Below are 21,177 nucleotides of genomic sequence, written 5' to 3'. Positions count from 1 at the left end.
TATTTAATATAAATGCATCTTGCTAGGATGTCAGGAGTGATGTCAGCAGATGAGAGAAGGAGATTTCTCTGAATGCCAAGGATTTAATGCGAGATTACTAAAATATATGAAAACATTCATATGGAGTGCGTTGTAAAGTTGACAGAGGAGATGAATTCTGAATCACGACTTTGGTTTTTTGAGGCAAACCAACAATTTAATGATTTAAATTAAATTTTGCATGTAAAGGGTGTAATTCACTGTTATTTTAGTATCAGGTAAACAGACACGAACGTATGCTTAAAGATTAGCTTGCCACCTCATCCGTGGCATTTTAGCTTATTGGCACGAAAGGGAAGTTCACAAACATGCAGAAAGAGAAGGGCATGTGGGGGACATGGAGGAGAAGGGCATGAGGAATGCCAAGGGTCATCATGGAGGGGAGGCAGAGACAGACCCAATAAATACACCGACTGCCGATTTGCTTCCTGTTGCTTGCCATTCTGATGAGTTTTGGCCTTAGCTGCTGTACTAGTTGTGCTCCTGTGGGAGGTGGGGCTAATACTGTGGCAGTAGTGGTCTGGTGGGCAACCAGGCGGGGAATTGAGTTACCAGTGTGCCTCCTGTCCATATCCCCCGTGTGTGTGTGTACACACACACACACACACACACACACACACACAAAAACAACACCCCCCCCCTTGTTGCCAATGCCCGCCTCTCCTGGTAGACAGGACTGTGGGAGGACAGGGAGGAGTACGATGTGCATCCCTCCCCCAGTCCCATTCATCCTAACCAATCAGAGCTCACACAGGCACAGGGACACTGGCAGCAACATGTAGTGATCTCTGTACACACACAGGGATATAAGAGCTATTTAGGTTGAATGATTTCCTGTACCCAGTTAAATTGTTGGGAAATTGCGCAAGACATCATTGCAGAATTGGGTGACTTTTAATGACCCGTAAAATGTTTTTTTCAGGACCCCAACTTTTAGAGTACTGGCTGTACTTGAATCATCCCATGTACCCCGAGTCTGACTGGCCAGAGAGTTGGTTAAAAGGAAAGCCTAGGTTGGGGCCAGGCTTGGGCAGCATCCCCAAGTCATTGTTGTATTGTATTCTCTCAAGTGCTTAGTACACTGCTCTGCACACAGTGAATACCATGGATGATGATTAAAGACCTAAGCGGTGCCTTTCTGGGTCAGACCAGTGGTCCGTGTAGCCTAGTATTCCATGTCCAACTGTGGCAGTATAGGTTCCTTGGGGGGAACAGTGTGAAGTGGTCAGTCTCCTTTCCATACATCTTTGTGGTTAAGGATCTAATATCCCTAACGTTTCCTCCCAATAATCCAAAATGAACCAATAATTTATGCAACAGTTGAATCTTTCTTGAGCCCCAGCTTCCTGTTCCAGTGTCTCTAAGTCTTCCTTTTATCTCATTAAAGACCTCTCACTAATGAATGTAATCCAAACCCTTCTAGATGATTTCTGCTGCAGGACTTCCAGAGATAAGGAATTCCTTATTTATATCCCCTCTGTGTGGAAAAGTGTCTCAAGTGTGTTCTGAATCTTCCCACCTTCACACTTTAGCAGATGCCCCCTTATCCTGGTTGCATGGAATTCCAACTTGTGCTTGGGAATATTTTTCTCTGTTTGAATTGCCCTCCACTTTCTCTCACTGAAGCTTTGTCTGCCACTTTTCTGCATGCTCATTTGGTTTGATGAGGTTTTCTTGAAGTTTATTCCCATTTGCCTGACATTTAACCACCTGGAAGAGATTGGTGTGATCTCCAAACCGGGACATTTTCACTGCAAATTCCTTCTACCAGATTTATTCATTCAGTTGTATTTGTTGAGTATTTATTGTGTGCAGAGTACTGTCTTAATTACTTAGGAGAGTGTAATATGACAATAAACAGACACATTCCCCTGCCCACAATGACCTTACAGTGTAGAAGGGGAATGAGCTTGCAGTCTAGAGGGGGAAGCAGATAATTTGTGGATGTTATAACATGTCTTTTGATTGTTCTGCTGCAAGAAATGATTTAGATGTTGGAACCGCCTAAACATTTTCTTCAGAAAAGACCTGACAAAAGAATTCATCCAGTTTCCTCTCTTTCTCCATTTCATCCCTGACTGCATCTTCTACATCAGTCATTGCATGGCTTCACTGATTCTCTCGATGGTCTCCCACTTGTTAATATTTCTCAAAAGCTTTGGCATTCCTTGAAAGGTACTCTTCAAAATTCTTTTTGGCCCACCATTTTTTTGCTTACACCTGACCTGCCATTTTTTATGGACTTGTCTGTTCTCAGGCAGGTTTTCCATTTTTCTGATTTATTGCATCGGATCTCTTGAATTTTCCAAAAATCCAAACCTCACCTTGCCTGAATTCAAATGCCTAAATTTATTTGTGGCACAGTGCTTTCTGGGCCATGATGACCCTAACAGCAGCCATTGAGAAGAGCACTGAGGGCTGCTCTGAAGGACTTCACTTTCTGTAATGGATTGTGTGGCTGTTTTGAGGAATGGCATATAACAGAAGGCAGTTCAGTCATTTAAAAGGGTTGTTCACAGTTAAAATTTTTTGCTTAAGGCAGGACTGATATTTTGAATATTTTGAGATCCAGGCAGGCCAAATCCTGAATTGTGCAATAACTTTCTGACTTGGCTAGGCTAAAGCTGGACTAGGAGGCTTGACAGGGGTGGGCTGGGCCCCCCAAATTGAGGCTTGTGCAAGCCTCTTCTCAGCCTTTACTACCCAAATAATCACGTTTCATGTTCAGCAGCAATTTTTTCCCATTGGGTGGAAAATAATAATGATAATATTTTTCAAGTACTCACTGTGTGCCAAGCACTTTGTCAGTGCTGGGATAGGTACAAGATAGTCAGATCAGACATATTACCTGCCGCACATGGGGCTCACAGTCGAAGACGGAGGGAGAACGGGTATTTTATCGCCATTTTACGGATGAGGAAACTAAAGGCACAGAGAAGTGACGTGTCCAAGGCCATTATAGCAGCCAGGTGGCAGAACTAGAACTTGGGTCCCTGACTCCCCGTTCCACTAGAACATGCTATCTCGGCAAAGTAGATTGTAAAAATGAAATTTGCAAATTTGAGACTTTTAAAAGTTAGTAAATACATTTATTTCCCTAATGTAGCCTCATCATCTTATTCTGCCACAGACTGGTAAGAGGTCTGGAGCAAATTTAACTTCTCTTTACCATTTATGAAATAGGTTGGTGTCCCATATATATTCCTGTTTTGCTCTGTTTGCAGTATTTTGCAGAATTCCTATTTGGCTAAGAGCCAGAGTCTTACAGTGGAGGGGTTCAGAATTTGGAGTGGGAAAAGGATACATTTTTAGCAAGTTTTGTAATGATATATACCTAAATAGTGAGGGTGGGTGAGAAGTGAGGAGGTTTGGTATGCATACTATGAGGGGGGAATTGCAAATTATAATGTAAAAATATCCATTAAGGAGACCATGTTGGAGTAGCTAGATTAAGCCTTCATTTTGTGTTTGAATATCTGCCCGGTAGGCTCTTATTTATCTTTCCTCATGTGTCTTGGGAGAAGGGGAATCATCACAGTCATCAAAATGCATCTACTAGACTTTCATGTAAACATTGCATTGCAAAGCCGTAAACACAGTTCTCTATCCTCTGAAAACCCGGTTTGATCAGCACCTTTGATGTGGACAAACATGAAAAGGGACTTAAATAGACACAGGTGACTCCACATAGATGACTCCTGCCTCCTTCCCCTCGTTCAGGCTGTTTCCCCGGCTTGATACTCTCTCCCCACGTCAGGCAGACCTCAACTCTGTCAGGGCCCTCCTGAAATCTCACCTCCACCAACAAGCCTTCCATGATTAATTCCTAGGATCCCAATTTGCCCAAACCCGTCAACCATCTCTAGCACTTATAGGCTTATTTATGCCTGTCCTCAGTACGTTTGTGCATCTGCTTACTCAACTGTACATTCAAGGATTTTGATGATCAGTCCATTCTGTTGAGCTCTTCCTGTGTGCAGAGCACTATACCAAGTGCTTGGGAGAGTACAGAACAAGAGAATAGGTAGGTATGAACTCCTGCTTTAGAGTGCAAGGTCCTCAAGGGCAGGGAGCTTGTCACTTGATTTTGCAATTCCCAAGAGCTTAATAATCAATCAGTGGTATTGACTGATCAAAGCACTGCACTGTACTAAGCATTTGGAGGAAGAGTGCCTTAAATGCAGCAGAATCTCAGTAAATTCATTCATTCATTCAATCGTATTTATTGAGCGCTTACTGTGTGCAGAGCACTGTACTAAGCACTTGGGAAGTACAAGTTGGCAACATATAGAGACGGTCCCTACCCAACAGCAGGCTCACAGTCTAGAAGGGGGAGATTCTGACAGCAGCTTTCAGATTTGCATTCTTGAACCGGGACGGAAATATCACGCAACCCTGCATCATGGGGAAGAGTCAGCCAGAATTTCTTCAACATTTAACTCAACCAATCATACCTTCATGAAGCAGCCTAAGAGTCTTGGTGCATTTTTTAAATGTTATTTGTTAAGCACTTACTATATGCCAGGCACTGTACTAAGCGCTGGAGTAGATACAAGCTATTCAGGTTGGACTCAGTCCCTGTCCCACATGGGGCTCACGATCTTAAGCCCCATTTTACAGATGAGGTAACTAGGCCAAGAGAAGTGAAGTGTCTTGCCCAAAGTCACTCAGCACACAAATGGTGGAACCGGGATTAGAACCTAGTTCCTTCTGACTCACAAGCCTATGCTCTATCCACTAGGTCACGCTGCTTCTCGAGAGAGTCAAATTTGCTAAGCATTTTCCAGGTCTTTTGATGGTGTCAAATGGTTCTGTAAAACCAATAAAGTAATTTTACCAACAAGCTAACGCCATTTGGAGTAAAATCTGCCAAAATGTTTAGTTTCTCTTGAAAGAATGTACGATCTGAGCTCAGAGTGATTTTGAGCAGTTTAACATGATTTATATATTCATTTCTTGTAATTGTAGGTAGCAATAAAATACACCTGCATAAAACCAGCCAATCAAACATCTAGGGATGTCTTTGGGATTGAAAAGCATGATATTATTTTAAGCAGTTCTCTGAAAGTTGGGTTATATCATAGTAAATGCTAAATTGCATTTATCAAGCTATAATTATCACAGGCCCAACAGACATATAGCACCATCCTTTTCAATTTTAACAAGGAGGTAATTTTCTGGTGGGTTCAAGGATGAGAAGCTACTCTCCACTTCCCAAAACACTCACCCAATTTTCAGGAGAACTAATATATTTAATCCTTCTGAAACAGATACTTCAGATCTGCTTTCAGAAATCCCATTCAATCTAGGTGCACACAAGCTGCTACATGTGAATACATCCCCACCATACTCTCACTACTACAAATAGGTGTATGTCGATCAATAGTATTTATTGAGCACTTTTTGTATGTGAAGCACTGGACTGAGACCTTAGGAGAGTACTGCCCTTATAGAGGGATACAGGCAGGCATGAAGGATACTAATGGTGGGAGTAGGTGAAAGAGCAATATTAGAACTGTTGAGCAGGATTATAGCTGGATAAATAGATAAACATGGGTCAATTAATATCAATTTCTATACATAAGTGCTAAGGATGGGCATGTAAAAAGAAGTGTGAAGGATAACAATCAAATTATTGACATGACCTGGGGAGGAGGAGCGTTCCAAGAGGGAATGCCTTTTGGAGAAGGTCGATTTTCAGGAAGACTTTGAAGATGGGTCAAGCTGGGTTCTGGTGATCCAGTGAGAAAGAGACCTCCAGGTAGAAGACAGCAACCATGAGCAAGTTGAGAATGGAGCACAGTAACCAAGTTAACTTTGGAGGAGTGAAGAACGTGAGCTGGAGTGTAGGGGATGAGTGTAGAGGAGAGCTAAAAAGTAGGAAGAGAGTGGGTGGACTGCCTTGAACCTAATGTTCAGGAGTTTCTGCTTGCTGTGGAGAGAAATGGTAAAGCGTAAATGCAGATTATTTTTGAGGAGTGGAGAGGCGGGTGGATGTAGTAAAAATTGGATATGACGGGAGGTGGAACCAAGGTGCTGGCTGTTGGGATGGTGAAGAAGGGGCTTATCAAGGAAATGTGGAAAAAGAAAAACTGGCAAAATACCACTGCTTTTTCAAGACCTGAAGTCTTTTTTTCATTCATTCAATTGTATTTACTCAGCACTTGCTGTGTGCAGAGTACTGTACTAAATGCTTGGGAGAGTACAATACAACAATAAACAGACTACTCTAAAGTAGCAGTAGTTGTTTGATCTAGAAGAATGCTAGAAGGCTCTCTCTCTCTCTCTCTCCCTCCCTCTCTCTCTCTCTCCCTCTCCTTATTCCCTGTCACCCCTTAAAAAATATCCTACTGGTAGATTACAGTAGCTCTTGCTTTTCCCACAAATTGACAATTGCAGTTGTTCACTCATTGGAAGAAGTTGCCTAGACATGTCTTCCAAAAAACTGAGGGGTTGTGCCTTTAGAAATCTGCCAGCTCTTAAAATTCTCATTTTTAATGTCTCAAAAATATTAAATGGGCTTGTGACAGTATGCCTGTGTTGAAATACTAAGTAGGCTGTGAAAGCATAGACAAATAGCTCTGTGTCTCAACTTGAGAGCTCGCCTAAACCATTGCTTTGCCTTCATCTAAGGTCACGCCACACCCTCCAATTAGTGCATCATTGTTGCCAGAGTCCTCAATTGATAAACCCTCCAAATAATGATAATAATTGTGGTATTTTTTAAGTACTTACTATGTGTCAAGCACTGTTACAAGCGCTAGGGTAGATACGAGATAATCAGGTCAGACACAGTCGCCGTCCCACATGAGGCACACGATCTAAATAGAAGGGAGAACAGGGATTAAATTCCCATTGTACAGATGAGGAAAGTGACTTGCCTAAGGTCACACAGTGGGCAAGCAGTAGAGTCGGGATTAGAACCCAGGTCCCCTGACTCCCAAACCCACACTTTCCACTAGGCCACGCTGCTTTGATATATACCAGCACTTGAACGATTTGAAACAACCCCAATTGGTTTTTTTTACAATTATACCAGACTGAATTTAGCTTTCTAAACTGACATTCTCCTGTCTAAATGTCACTTTCTTTCCCTTAACAATCAGACTCTTTCCTCTATAAGTATAACTTGAGGGGGAAATGGATGCTGTTCTAGCAGGGTATTTCTTATTTTATTCCCTCTCAAGTTCATCTGAACCACAATTTCATTCCACAGTTTCTTCACTGAAGAGCTTGTGGATAACTTCAGTCAGGCACTGGGGTCTGTAAAAATAAATTTATAAGCATGGGTGAATTTCTTTGTTGATCTAGCAGCCACTGGTCAGCACTTCCTTATGAGTAGTTTTATTGATGTGTTGCAAAGTTATCCTTTGCTGAATAAGTCTCTGATATTCTCATGCATGTCTACTCTTTTTGTGCTGTGATATTACCTGAGAGGGCAGAAGGAAGATGAAAACACATATAGGGCTTATACATTTAAAAAATCCTCCATATAAACTGGATTATTATCAGGATGGATGATTTGGTGTTTGAGCAAGTCCTAGCCAAAGGGCTGCTTCCAGCAGAAAAAAGCACTAAATATGGGGATGGAGTAGTTTATAATGATAATAATTGTGGTTTTTGCTAAGGGCTTACTATGTGCCAAGCACTGTACAAAGTGTTGGAGTAGATACAAGATAACCAGGTCAGACACAGCCCTTGTCCCTCATGAGGCTTACAATCTAAATAGAAGGGAGAACAGATATTTAATCCCTATTTTACAGATGAAGACCCTGAAGCACAGAGAAGCCAAGTGATTTGCCCTAGGTCACACAGCAGGCAAGTGGCAGGGCTGGGATTAGAACACAGGTCCTCTGGCCCCCAGGCCTGTGCTCTTTTCACTTGACCATGCTGCTTCTCTCATTCTTAGAAATTCTTAAAAATACAGATAAGACTTACTTTTGGGACTTGTTACTTTGTGCTAATTGGGAGTGACTATGCAGGCACCTACATTTCCTCTCAGAAGAACACGATCGCAATTTAAATTGGAATTCATATACTTTTAGAATTATCCTAATTTTCAACATGTTAAACATTTCACAGGGCAACCTTTGCACTCTCGTTATTTGGGCACTTGAACAAGAAAATGAAAACTGCCAGAAATAGAACCAAGTGGAAACACAAAATATTCTCCACAGGTTCCTATCTTTTGAAGAGCTGCTACAATGAAAACATAAGCAGTTGAGTAACTTTTATGGCCACACAAATAAAACTAGGAAGGCTCATCATAAAACTTGAAACAGCAGCACAATTTGACTTTGAATCATGTATTTTACAAATGTACCTTGGGATTTTTTTTAAATGTGAGGCTTTACAATCAGTAGTATTTTATTTAGTGCTTATTTATTTAGTGCAGAGAACTACACTAAGTGCTTGGGAGAGTACAGTACAACAGTGTTGGGCGATATATTCTGAGTCCTCAAGGAGCTTACAGATTAGAGGGGGAGACAGACATTCAGATGTATTACAGATGAATGTGTACATAAATAGTGTGGGGGTGGGGTGAAATTCAAAGTGCTTATAGGAGTACAGGTCCAAGTTCATTGGTTACCCGGAAGACGGAGAAGAGGGAAAGTGAGAATTTAGTCAGGGAAGGTTACTCCTTGGGGGTCACATATCTAGTTTAAGTTATATGATTAAGTTAAATTTAAATCATTAAATCATTGGACTTGACAGTAACATACCTCTCAGCTCTTATGACATTATATCAAGATTGTATAACCTTTTTAGGAGTAAATGTGGGGAACTGAGTTATTCCATGCCATCTTTCATTTCCTTGTTTGAGCTAATATGACTCCTTTATAACTAGGAGATTTATAGGTCAATATTAGATTTAAAAAAAATCCTGGAATTTTAAGCTTGTCTCTGCAACTTCATGGTTCTTTTAACTTCCACTTTACTCCATAAATCCTTGATCTGAAAGCATAATACTTCATTTTTCATTAATATTTCCTGAGGCTTTCATTGTGTATGTCCTGCTAGGGCCCAACCTAATAGGCTGAAAAGGACCTTTGTCTTAATGGCACTTATCAGAGGGGTAGTAAACTACTAGGGTCTTTTGTCACAATCCAGCCCAGGAAAGAAACTTGAGAGATTGGGGCAGAGTATCCTCCTGCTCTTCCCCACACTCTCCCCCGCCCACCTTCCTTTCTCCTTTTCCTTGCTTCCCTTCTCTCCCTGCATCTTTTCCCTCTTTTTCCTCCCTTTTTTCCATTCTGTCCCTGGGGTTTCCAGAATGACTCTACTGTTCCTACTTTAGGAGGGGTTCAGATGGCATTGGGTGTTCGCAAGCCTTCGTAGAACCTTGACTCCAAAGAATGGATTAGTTCTGGAGCTAATTCTGCAGAGTTAAAAGGTCCCTTTGCCACCCACAACGGTTTGGGTTTTAGAGCAAACATGAATTCACAGATTAAAAAAAAAATAAAGTTATAGGCAACTACTTAGATTAGAATAGCTAGATAGGATGGGGCTACACAATTCCATTCAGGGCTCTAAAATCAAAATCACAACTAAATTTTAGTTTACTGCAATATTATTGCACCTTGTGCTGAAGAGAAATGAGTAAAGCATGGAAGATGAACAAGAAAAAATGTGATCAGTAAAAAGAAAAAAAACCACATAGAAATGAATTGACAATTTTCACTGCCACCTGCTGGTAGAAAATAGGAGCTTTTAAATCTACATATAAAGTAAAGCTATTACTGTATTTTCCTATCCCTTATTCTCCTTGTGGGCAAGGACTATGTCTACCAACTCTGTTATATTGTACCCTTGCAAACGCTTAGTACAGTACTCTGCACATGGTAAGCGCTCAATAAGTAGCATGATTGATTCAAGTATGATGATACTGGTGGTGTTGCCACCTTGTACTTCCCAAGCGCTTAGTACAGTGCTCTGCACACAGTAAGTGCTCAATAAATACGATTGAATGAATGAATGAATGGTGGAATTACATCGGTTTGTGTCTGAAAAGACAGTTTCTTTCAATTGTTCAAACAAGCCCCTTACACAATTGGAGTAACGTGCCCCTGAAGGACTGCTCAAGCACCAAGTGGATTGTCAAAAAGCCCTGCCACTATTTCAGCAACTGAGAAACCAGTATCAGTTACCTGCTTATGAGGGGAGAGGGAAAGGAGCGAGTGCAGTGCAAGGGATATGGACTTGAATTGTTTTTCCAGTTGTGGTGATGGGTTACTCTATATTAATGTCAGTCTCCCCCTCTGGACTGTAAGCTCCTTGTGGGCAGGGAATGGGTCTTCCAACTCTGTCGTACTCTCCCAAGCACTTAGTACAGTGCCTTGCTCATAGTAAGCATTCAATACCATTGACTGAGATGCAAATATATAATATATATAATATGTATGTACATATATATATATATATTTGCATTCAGTACATTCAGCACTGCTAGGGAAAGGTACACGGATAACAATTCAGATCTAGTCCCTAACCCACAGGAGGCTCACAATCTCAGAGAGGGGCAGGGAACTGAGGACACACAGAAAAGCAAGTTAACAAACAAAGACAATGACGACAAAAACAGTAACTTACATTAGCTACATTAGTTTATTGCTAAAGGAGCAGCCTTCAGCCTTCTCTCTGCCCCAACGGGGATGTCTCTAAGTGTAACATTCTAAAAGGTGGCAAGCCATGTTACAGTTTCAGAACTTGACCCCTGCAATGTTGGGGCAGCGGGTGGCATCCCTCACATAGGAGGAGTAGCCTTCCGCTGGTTGGGAGGAACCATCCTCACTTTCCTACCCAGTTCCCACATAGCCGACAACACACTTTGAGATGGCTGGCAGGAGTTGGTATTGAACAGAAATTGTCTTCTGTGAGGCTCTCCCACTTCATGAGCCCCGACTGCTGAGTGAGGCACTTGAGTTTGGCCATACTCAAGATTGGGGCTTTTGCTTCTTGCTAAACATGTGGAAATGTGAGCTCCATGTGGGACAGGCACCGTGCCCAACCTGATAATTGTCTATCTACCCCAGACCTTAGAACAGTGCTTGACGCATAGTAAATGCTTAACAAATACCATAAAACCCCCCAAACTAGGTGGGCTTGTCACGTCTTGGGAACAGACATGAATGTTTCATGCGCTTGATGTGATTTTTATCAGGAGAATTACGGTGGGCAGAGAAAGAGGAAAAATGAGGCCGGAGGAATTGAGTTCCACCTACAGGTGGGTAAGATCCAGTCAAAACTGTCTCTTCACATTATGGGGGGGGGCAAAAGAGGGACCTCAGCCATCCTCCCCATTCTTGACTCCTTCCTAGTAACAAACCAAACCCTTCTTCTGGACTCACAATACTAGTACTGAATGTGCAGAATTTTAAATTTAAGTGGCAAGAAGATATTCTGGATATTTGATATCCAGTAACATTTTATGCTGACCTTTTTTTAGGTAAAATCACTTGGAACTCTTAGTATGGGGAAAAACACATTTGAGGTGGAACAAAATTTGACTTTAAATTGTAGGTCAGAATAATTTAACGTTTTTGTTAGGTGAATCGAAATGATGAGTTCTTTGTCACTACAGGATAATATCGCATTTTGGACTTTCTCCAATTATAGTTGATTTTCAGGAGCTGAAAAGAGTCTTATGCACATGGTATTTGTTGAGTTCTTAGGACATGTACCAGAGTGTCAAAATTACATATCTTTATTTTGAGCTGGGTACATGGTGCCCCAAAAACACATCTTTTCTTCTTCCCTCAGTACATTCATTCACCATTTACCCACTTGTGCCCACTATAGTTCTGCTAATTGGCCCTCTCAGGTTCAGTTTCCTTGTGTCTTTCCTCCTAACTCTGCCTCTCCTTTTCCAGTCAGACAATGACATTACCACGGTGCCAATATAGTGGGGATGTGTGCAGGAGCATACATTTCAGTGCAAGTAAGCTATATACCAAATATAAATGCACTAATACTTTTAAGTAAGTGTATGTGCAGTGCAAATCAGATTGGTTCAGCAGGGCCCAGGGTCATCTGTAGTAACTTTGCCGGGTTCTAAATTGCGAGGTTAATACCCATCTAGTGGTTATTTGTGGATAGTGCCAGTAGACCTGTTAAATTTCAGGCAGTGTTGAGCCCTTGCGATATGTCAAGGTGAGCTGGATGCCCAGATTCCCACTTCCGTAGACCCATTCTTGATTTCCCTCATCCTTGCTTCAGTCATTGGAAGGGATGTTGCCGTGAAGAGCTTGTTATTTTGGTCTGTGACCAGTTAAGAAAGTAACTGGAGAATCAATCAATTGCATTTATTGAGCACTTACTGTGTTCAGAGCGCTGTACTAGGGACTTGGGAGAGTACAATGAAACAGTGTTGGTAGACACTTTCCCTGACTATGTCCAGCTTACAGTCTAGAGGGGAAGACAACCATTAATATAAATAAATGAATTATGGATATGTACGTAAGTACTGTGGGGCTGAGGGAGGGGTGAATAAATGGTGCAGCTCCAAGAGCCAAGGCAACTTGGTAAATACAATTTGGGTGACTGAGCCTTATTTTAGGGTTGAAACATTGAATTATTGAAAAATAATTTAGAACTTGCCATAGTGGGAATTTAACCTTTTTGGATAATGTAGCTCAGGGAATGTGTCTGTTACTTCATCATCATCAATCGTATTTATTGAGCGCTTACTATGTGCAGAGCACTGTACTAAGCGCTTGGGAACTTGTTATATTGTACTCTCCTGAGGGCTTAGTATAGTGTTCTGCACACAGTAAGCGCTCAATAAATACGACTGAGTGCCTGAGGAAAAAAAATGTGGAAATAATTAAGCTACAAAAACCATTTATTTGACCCCTCGGGTTGAAAAATGTGTTGAATTTCTGAACACTTGTTCAAAATATTTTTGCTTGTTAGGACATGTGTTACCAATGAATAGCATTAAAATTAGGTTATTATCAATCAATACAGCAGAATTAGCCCATAACAAGCTTACAGTCTAGAGACTGTAGTGTAGTAGTGCACTTGTAGTTTCACCCTCAATCTATTTTAAAGCCAGTTAGAACGTAGTTTGAACAAACAGTATTAGATATTAGACTAATCCGTGAGGGAAAAGCCCATGTATTCGAAGCTAGCTTTTCAGTAGGAAAACAAAATCAGCTTTAGACCCAGTTCTCAATGGGGCTAACAATTGCCCCCAACCTAATGCCACTGGAAATTGTGTGCATACTCTGAATACTAGGACACAGGTTTTCCTTAACATGAGGTTTGTCAAGAAAGTAGTCACCTTTTTGCAGGATAATTGCATGTATTGCAGGTACCATTATCTCCACTTTCAAACCCATTCCAGAAACTTTGATGTCAGTGTGTCAGTTCCCCACCCCCCCCAGCCTCTTGCTTAGCTGCCACCCTCTTGTCTCCCTGCAGTCCCACTGTCCAGGCAGACTGGTCAAGGACAAGGAAAGCATACCGAGGCAGCAGGTATACTGTGACAGCAGATTCCAGTTGTTAAGATTCCCAGCTGAGTTAGATGGTTCCACATCGATCTGGCGTACTTTGCTCCTACTAAATTTTAAGGAAGCTTAATCCTTCGAGATGATCCCATTAAGGGATAGCCCGACCTAGATTACTAGGTCACCGGACTTGAGGTGGACCGGGAGATGGGCACCCAAGACGCGTCTAGATTGCAACTTATGATTGAGGATGGGGAGGTGTCACCACGTGGGACCATAATTCATTCCCTCTGCCTCGGGATTGGTAGAATTGATAGGATGCCTGGACAGTTTCGTAAGCCAATAGCATGACTGTCATGCAGATCACACTGTCAGTTATGTGGAACAGCGGGGTTTTATGGAAAATGCATATTTTCCACCAGGTCTCATTTGTAGGTTTCAACAAGTAACAAGTCAGGGGTTGTTATCTAAAATGTGGATTCAAAATAATGATCAGGCAGTAAGCATTTATTGTGGGAGCAGAGAATTGTATTGGAAAGGAAATCATCATTTCAGATTTGCAAGTGAGTGCAAGTGAGATAGGAAAACATCTTTGATTAGTTGAAATGATGAATATCAAGTTTTCTCAAAAAGGGCTGTTAAGAGTTCTGGATGCTTCCTCAATTAAAATATTCAGCACTTAGTAAACTGTCTAGTAATTATGAAAAATAAGAGTATTTACAGGAATAGTGATTGCATCAAAAGGTATAGTACACTTATAAGGCTCTAAAATACCGAGAAAGTAAAGGGCTTGATTTGGATGCACATAAAGGAGTGGAAGTTTCTGCGTTCATATTTTAACTTTCCGATGGAACCGAAATTAAGTCTTGCCCATCTAGTAACCATTTTCCTTCACCACATATGTGAACTATTTTAAAAAGTGTTGTTTTTTTGCTACCCAAATTACCTCTAGATTATGCAATGAGTTAGTTTTCTGACTCATAGTCAAGAATCATCATCAGACTTAAGTCTTAACTGTTTTTCTTACTGCCCAAGCCAAACTCTACTCTTTTGGCTTCTCCTTCAGGAACTGCCTGGGCTGAGCAGCAGGAGACGGGTGGAGGGTGTAATACACCTGCTTCTTCCTGTTTTTACATCTTGCCTGCTGTCTTTCACCAGCATTCATCCCCAGAATCCCCTGCTGCCGGCCAAATGGGAGGAGGGTTTCCCTAGAGCCCAGCCCAAGACCAGAAATCTTGTCTGCTCTGTGATCTTGGGCAAGTGACTTCACTTCTCTGGGCCTCAGTTTCCTCATCTGTAAAATGGGGATTAAGACTGGGAGCCCGATGTGAGACAGGGACTGTGTCCAACCCAGTTTGCTTGTATCCCTCCAGCTTTTAGTACAGTGCCTGGCACATAGTAAGCACTTAACAAATAAAACAATTATTATTATTAAATAGGAACCAAGGAATCTTTGAATTTGGCTAAAGTGTGCATTCTGATTCCCCCCCCACCCATTGTGCATCAGAGGTGCCCATATTTTAATGGGTACCATGTCAGTGGGCAATATTTCATCAGGCTAGCAGGAGGCATGGGGTGTAATACCTGTACTTCAGACAATGTTCCTTGAATTAGGAAACCCTGTAACACCAGGTGTGGTGGTGGGAAAGGTGGAGGGAGGGACGTTCTGGAGCTAGGTGGGTGGTTGTGTGGGAGGTTCAGGTCACATGGGGACTAGAAACCTTTAAGAATTTTTTGTGTGTGTGTCAAATCGTGGACAGGTGTCAGGAGATACTTCAGTCTTGATTCTTAAGGAGTAGGGAAACATGGACTGAACGTTTTTGTACTCCTCTCTGCTACCCAGATCATATTAAAAAAAAATTCAGTCTACATTTCCTGTCCCCTCAAGGACCTCCAGTGGTTGCCCATCCACCTCTGCATCAAACAGAAACTCCTTGCCATTGTCTCAGCAGTGTGGCTATGTGGAAAGAGCATGGGCTTGGGAGTCAGAGGACATGGGTGCTAATCCCAGCTCTGCCACTTGTCTGCTGTGTGACCTTGGACAAGCCACTCAACTTCTCTGTGCCTCAGTTACCTCATGTGTAAAATGGGGATTAAGACCATGAGCCCCACGTGGGACAACCTGATTTCTTTGTATCTACCCCAGCACTTAGAACAGTGCTTGGCACATAATAAACACTTAACAAATACCATTATTATTATTATTTAAAGCTCTCAGTCACTTTGCCCCTTCCTCCTTTACCTCACTGGTTTCCTACTACAACCCAGCATGCTCACTTGACTCTGCTAATGCCAGCCTATTCACTGTATGTCTGTTTCATCTGTCTTGTCACTGATCCCTTGCCCAAATCCTGCCTCTGGTCTGGAACTCCCTCCCACTTCATAGCTAACAAAGCATCACTCTCTCAACCTTCAAAGCCTTATTAAAAGCACATCTCCTTCAAGAGGCCTTCCCCAACTAAGCCTTTATTTCCCCTACTCCCTCTCCTGTCTGTATCGCCCTTTCAGTTGGATTTGTACCCTTTAAACACTTGATATTCATCTCACCCTCAGCCCCACAGCACTTAACGTTCTTTATCCGTAACTTATTTTAATGTCTGTCCCCCTCCTGTAGACTGTAAGCTCCTTGTGGGCAGGGAACATGTTTATCAACTCTGGTATTGTACTCTCCCACGTGCTTAGTACAGTGCTTGGTACGCAGTAAGCGCTTAATAAGTATGATTGGAGACTCTCTACTAGGTAAGTGAGAACCCCCTAGTGAATTTACAGCTGTGATGTTCTAGTGCATACTCTACTTGGATAAATACCGGATATGGTGTTTGTTTAGTAACCATGTATGGTTTTTGAATTGTCTAATTTAAGAGTTGTATAAAAGTGTGTTAAAAAGGCTTATACTTTCTATAACTGGCAAAGCAATACACTATACAAAGAATATTGTTAGTGCAAAACTCAACCAGCACTTTGCCAGAATTCTGTGTTGAGGCTGTGTCACTCACCTAGGGAATTGTGGGTCTCTACTCTCTTGTCCCCAGATGGTGGTGAATTAGAAGAGTGGGTGCTGTTTTTAGCAAAAGATGAAAGTTGATTTTACCCCAGGAAATATCTGTAGAGAAAAATCTCTAAGAAGCAGTATTGAATTGACTTCCCAAATCATGCAAACTTTGGCCCCCTCCCCAGGATCATGGTTGCTTAAGGTGATGGAGTACCTGCCGCAACCCCTAGGGTGATGAATTATCTCAGCTTTTACTGGTGTTACCTTTAAAATGAATGAATAATCATGCATCTTATGTTCTCTGTTATTGATTTTTGGTAACAGAAGATGACAGAGAAAACAGATAGCCTTACTTTAATTGGCTAAAAGTCTTTCAAGAAAAGAGGTTGTCTAAGTCACATTTCAAAATGGAGTAACCTAAGGCTCTTAGTGAGCTCAGGATTAGCTAAGTGTCCTCAGTAATTACCAGACCCAAGATCAGTTGATAGAGCTTACAACACCTTTTGACTTTACACCGGAAGTACAAAGGTTTTGGTGGTGTTCCCTGCATTTTTTCGGTAACTGTTTTCCATAGCTACCATCCTGTGATCTTGCCAGCAGTGAAAATCAGTGAGACACCTCAGGGGTTTTTGCATTCAGCTCTGTCCCCTTTCTTCTTAAAGGTGGTGAATATGGAGGCATTTTTTTATGGTATTTGTTAAGCACTTACTATGTGCCAGGCACTGTTCTCAGCACTGGGGTAGATACAGGTCAATCAGGCTGGGCACAATCCATGTCCCACACGGGGCTCACAGTCTTAATCCCCATTTTACAGATGAAGTAACTGAGGCACGGAGCAGTAAAGTGACTTCCCCAAGATCACACAGCAGGCAAGTGGTGGAGCTGGGCTTAGAACTCAGGTCCTCTGACTCCCAGGCCCATGCTCTATCCACTAGACAATGCTGCTTCTTTTTGAAGTCCTGAGGCATTTGTTCAGTATTCCACATTAAACGTTGGCTCATGCAGACACCTGAAGATTAGCTCCCCTCTTTGCATGTAGATTTCAATCAATTAGTGGTATTTATTGAGCACTTACTGTGTACAGAGCACAGTACTAAACACCTGGGTGAATAGAATGCAATAAAGTTGGTAGACACAATCCCTGCCCTTAGGGGAGTTGCAATCTATAGTGGATTTCTAGATTTCTGCATGAACGCCATCTAATCCAGGTGCTTTTCTTTTTTTCATAGCTTGGATTATAAAAGTTACTTCTTCAAAAGTTACTTCTTCAAAAGTTGATGTCTGTAAAATGGGGAGTAAGACTGTGAGCCCCATTTGGGACATGTCCCACCTGATTACCTTGTATCTACCTCTGTACTTGGAACAGTGCCTTCAACATAGTAAACGCTTAACAAATGCCATAAAAAAAATTGGAGAATTTTCTCCGAATAGTGCTTTGGGGACCAAATGACATGGCTCATTTCTTCGCTTCAGCATCTTACATAATTGCTCTCAGTTTTTCCTGGAAAGGATTTATTTTCCCTCAGTGATCCTAATATCTCAAACCGTTTGGAGAAAGTAGCTTTTAAATGAAACTTGGTTGTGGTTGAGACATTGAAACACAAATGTGTTTTTTTTTGCAAGGCCTTTAAATTTGTTCTTCTTCTGGAACAGGATATCCCATAAATTAAGTCTAGGAACTTGAACGCTATCAAGCATGAAAAACAAGAAACCTGGTGTTGAACTGGACAAATTATTAATATTGAGTATTTTTTTCCCAGATGGCATACCTCAGGTGTACTATTTTGGACCTTGCGGCAAATACAATGCCATGGTGCTGGAACTACTGGGGCCTAGTTTGGAGGATTTATTTGACTTATGTGACAGAACGTTCTCTCTTAAAACAGTTCTCATGATAGCCATTCAGTTGGTAAGTGAAGGAAAGACATTATTTAAAATTGTGTTGAGCAACTGTATGCTTGTACTCTTATCTGCGTTCATTATTAAATGTGTGAGACATTGTACACCAGCCTTAAAGGAGCAAGTGCCCTTACCAAAAATGTTTATATAAACAGTTTCGTATATCATCAGCTCTTTGATTTGGGCACATAAATGATCTGTTTGGAAGTTGGAACTTCAGTATCAAACCAAGAATTCTTTAGATTACCTTTTCAAGGAGGAGGAATGAGAGGTTGGGAGGAGAAAGTGAAGGGGAGAGAATATAAACAGCTGGAGGAGATGGAATTTAATCAATCAATTGTATTTATTGAGCACATACTATATGCAGAGCACTGTACTAAGCACTTGGGAGAGTACATTATAACAGAGTTGGTAGACATGTTCCCTTCCCACAACAGGCTGGGATTTCGTTTTCATTGAAGTAATCTTAATGATAGATATCAGAGGAATGAAAGCGTATATCAAATCGGACATTTCTGTTAGGATAGTTATAGAATATTCTGTGAGATTGCAACTCTGAGTCTAGTTGTCAGGTTAAATAAATACTTAACTAATATTTAACTATTCATTCGATCGTATTTATTGACACTGTTGCATATTTCCTTTAATGGAATTGTGGAATAAAGAGCCTAAAGGTTTTTTTTTTTCTTTTTTTCATGTAGATTGTTTTCCTCAGGGTGGAAAAATTCAGCTCTTTAGTCATCAGTCAATTTCAGAAATGACCTGTAATCCAGCAGTGTATATTCTAAAGAAATCACAGATTGGCAGAGTGGTTTGGGGTTGGGGCTATGGCAAATAGTTCACTCATGAGAAGATCTCTTCTTGTCTCTCGAGGAAAAGTCTGAATTGCTATTTTTACTCCATTCGTTTAATTTGAAATCCAATTTTGGAATGAAGAAAGGCATATAAACACATTCTATTCTCTAAAACATTACTGCTTACTTACGCAGATATCACGGCTGGCCAAGCAGAATGATTCCCTGACCAGTGTTGAGAATTATATGTAAACATGCACACAAATCTGTTTTCACACTTGATTCACCATGGGAACTTTTTCTCTCCACTTTTATATATTAAGATTCATTAAAGGTTCAAGTTTAGCTCTATGAATGTAGTCACCTTTTGATACTTATGTATAATTTCCATTAGCTCCTTAATAACAGATGGATGAATAGGCTTAGCTTGTTTTAAAGAGGTTCTTTTATATGACGGTAGCCTTACCTAATCAGTTTGATAATAATAATAATGATGGCATTTATTAAGTGCTTACTCTGTGCAAAGCACTGTTCTAAGCACTGGGGAGGTTACCAGGTGATCAGGTTGTCCCACAGGTGGCTCACAGTCTTAATCCCCATTTTTACAGATAAGGCAACTGAGGCACAGAGAAGTTAAGTGACTTGCCCAAAGTCACAGAGCCGACAATTGGCGGAGTTGGGATTTGAACCCATGACCTCTGACTCCAAAGCCCGGGCTCTTTCCACTGAGCCATGCTGCTTCTCCGGGAAGCAGTTTAGTGGGACAACAGTAGTTTGCCTCTCAACCTTTCTTAAGGTCTCTGCCATTTATCCTAAACCATCTCTTCTTTCTTCTTTTGAATTAAGATTTCTCGTATGGAATACGCCCACTCAAGAAACTTGATATTCAGAGATGTCAAACCGGAGAACTTCCTGATAGGTAGACCAGGAAGCAAAGCTCAGCATATTATCCATATAATAGATTTTGGTTTGGCAAAGGAGTATGTTGATCCGGAGACGAAGAAGCACATACCATACAGAGAACACAAGAGCCTTACTGGGACTGCTAGATACATGAGTATAAACACGCACTTGGGAAAAGGTACGTGGTAATTTTACAGTAGAAAACTTAGAAGTTAGCCACTTTATTCATTCGGCTTGAATTCTTTGCTTCAGGGTCATAATTTCGGATTGTAATTTTTTTTGTGAATGATAACATTTCATATTCCACCCTTCATTTCATTTTTCCTCATTTGAAGAAACCCTGTAAGTAACTGGTTGGTGGTTTGCACCATTCACTCATTTGATCATATTTATTGAGCGCTTACTGTGTGCAGAGCACTGTAATGAGCACTTGGAAAAGTACAATATAACAATAAATAGACAGACACATTCCTGCCCACAATGACCACATTTTAGACTTTCAGTCTCTCACAAATAGAAAATATCTTACCTGCAGTGGCTTCATCTTCAAAAATGAAGGGTATGTATATGGAATTTGACTGCAAATGCAATTATTTTTGGCCCCTATCTTCTATCAATCAGTCAATCAATCAGTCGTATTTATTGAGTACTTACTGTATTCTGTACTCACTGTACTAAGCATTTGGGAGAATACAATGCAACAGAGTTGGTAGACACTTTCCTTGCCCACAATTGGCTTACAGAGGGGGAGACAGATGAATTAGTAATGTATATTAAGTGCTGTGGGGCTGAGGGAGGGGTAAATAAAGGGTGCAAATCCAATCGCAATTCTAGGGTTTGTTATGTTGACACCTTTCAATTTGCTATCTTCGATATCCAAAGAATTAAGAGAATTTTATAAAAACATATTCCTTCCCCTCTTTTTGGATAGACAGCCACCATAGTATTACTCGTACAGGCCCAGGATTTAACCAGCTGCTACTGAATATGCGAAAAAGATTTCAGGCTTGTCCTTGCTTGCTCTCCTCCCTCCTGTTCTTTCTTTGACTATAATTTGAAAGCTTCAGTGCTTGTTGAATATCCTGAAGTTCCATTTGGTCAT

The 21,177-nt window shown here is 41.1% G+C and overlaps 1 protein-coding gene across 8 annotated transcripts in view; it reads left to right on the top strand.

The window, feature by feature from the left end:
- CSNK1G3 (casein kinase 1 gamma 3) overlaps positions 1-21,177 on the top strand; it is a 112,405-nt gene that overhangs the window by 58,547 nt on the left and 32,681 nt on the right. For all 8 annotated transcript variants that reach the window (XM_038770017.1, XM_038770016.1, XM_038770018.1 and 5 more), the window contains 2 exons: positions 18,240-18,388; positions 20,019-20,253. In XM_038770017.1, the coding sequence (XP_038625945.1) occupies positions 18,240-18,388; positions 20,019-20,253 (384 nt within the window). The remainder of the gene's footprint in view (positions 1-18,239; positions 18,389-20,018; positions 20,254-21,177) is intronic.

This window comes from Tachyglossus aculeatus, chromosome X4 (assembly GCF_015852505.1).
Source record: "Tachyglossus aculeatus isolate mTacAcu1 chromosome X4, mTacAcu1.pri, whole genome shotgun sequence".
Taxonomy (NCBI): domain Eukaryota; kingdom Metazoa; phylum Chordata; class Mammalia; order Monotremata; family Tachyglossidae; genus Tachyglossus; species Tachyglossus aculeatus.
This window is presented reverse-complemented; position numbering and strand designations above follow the sequence as displayed.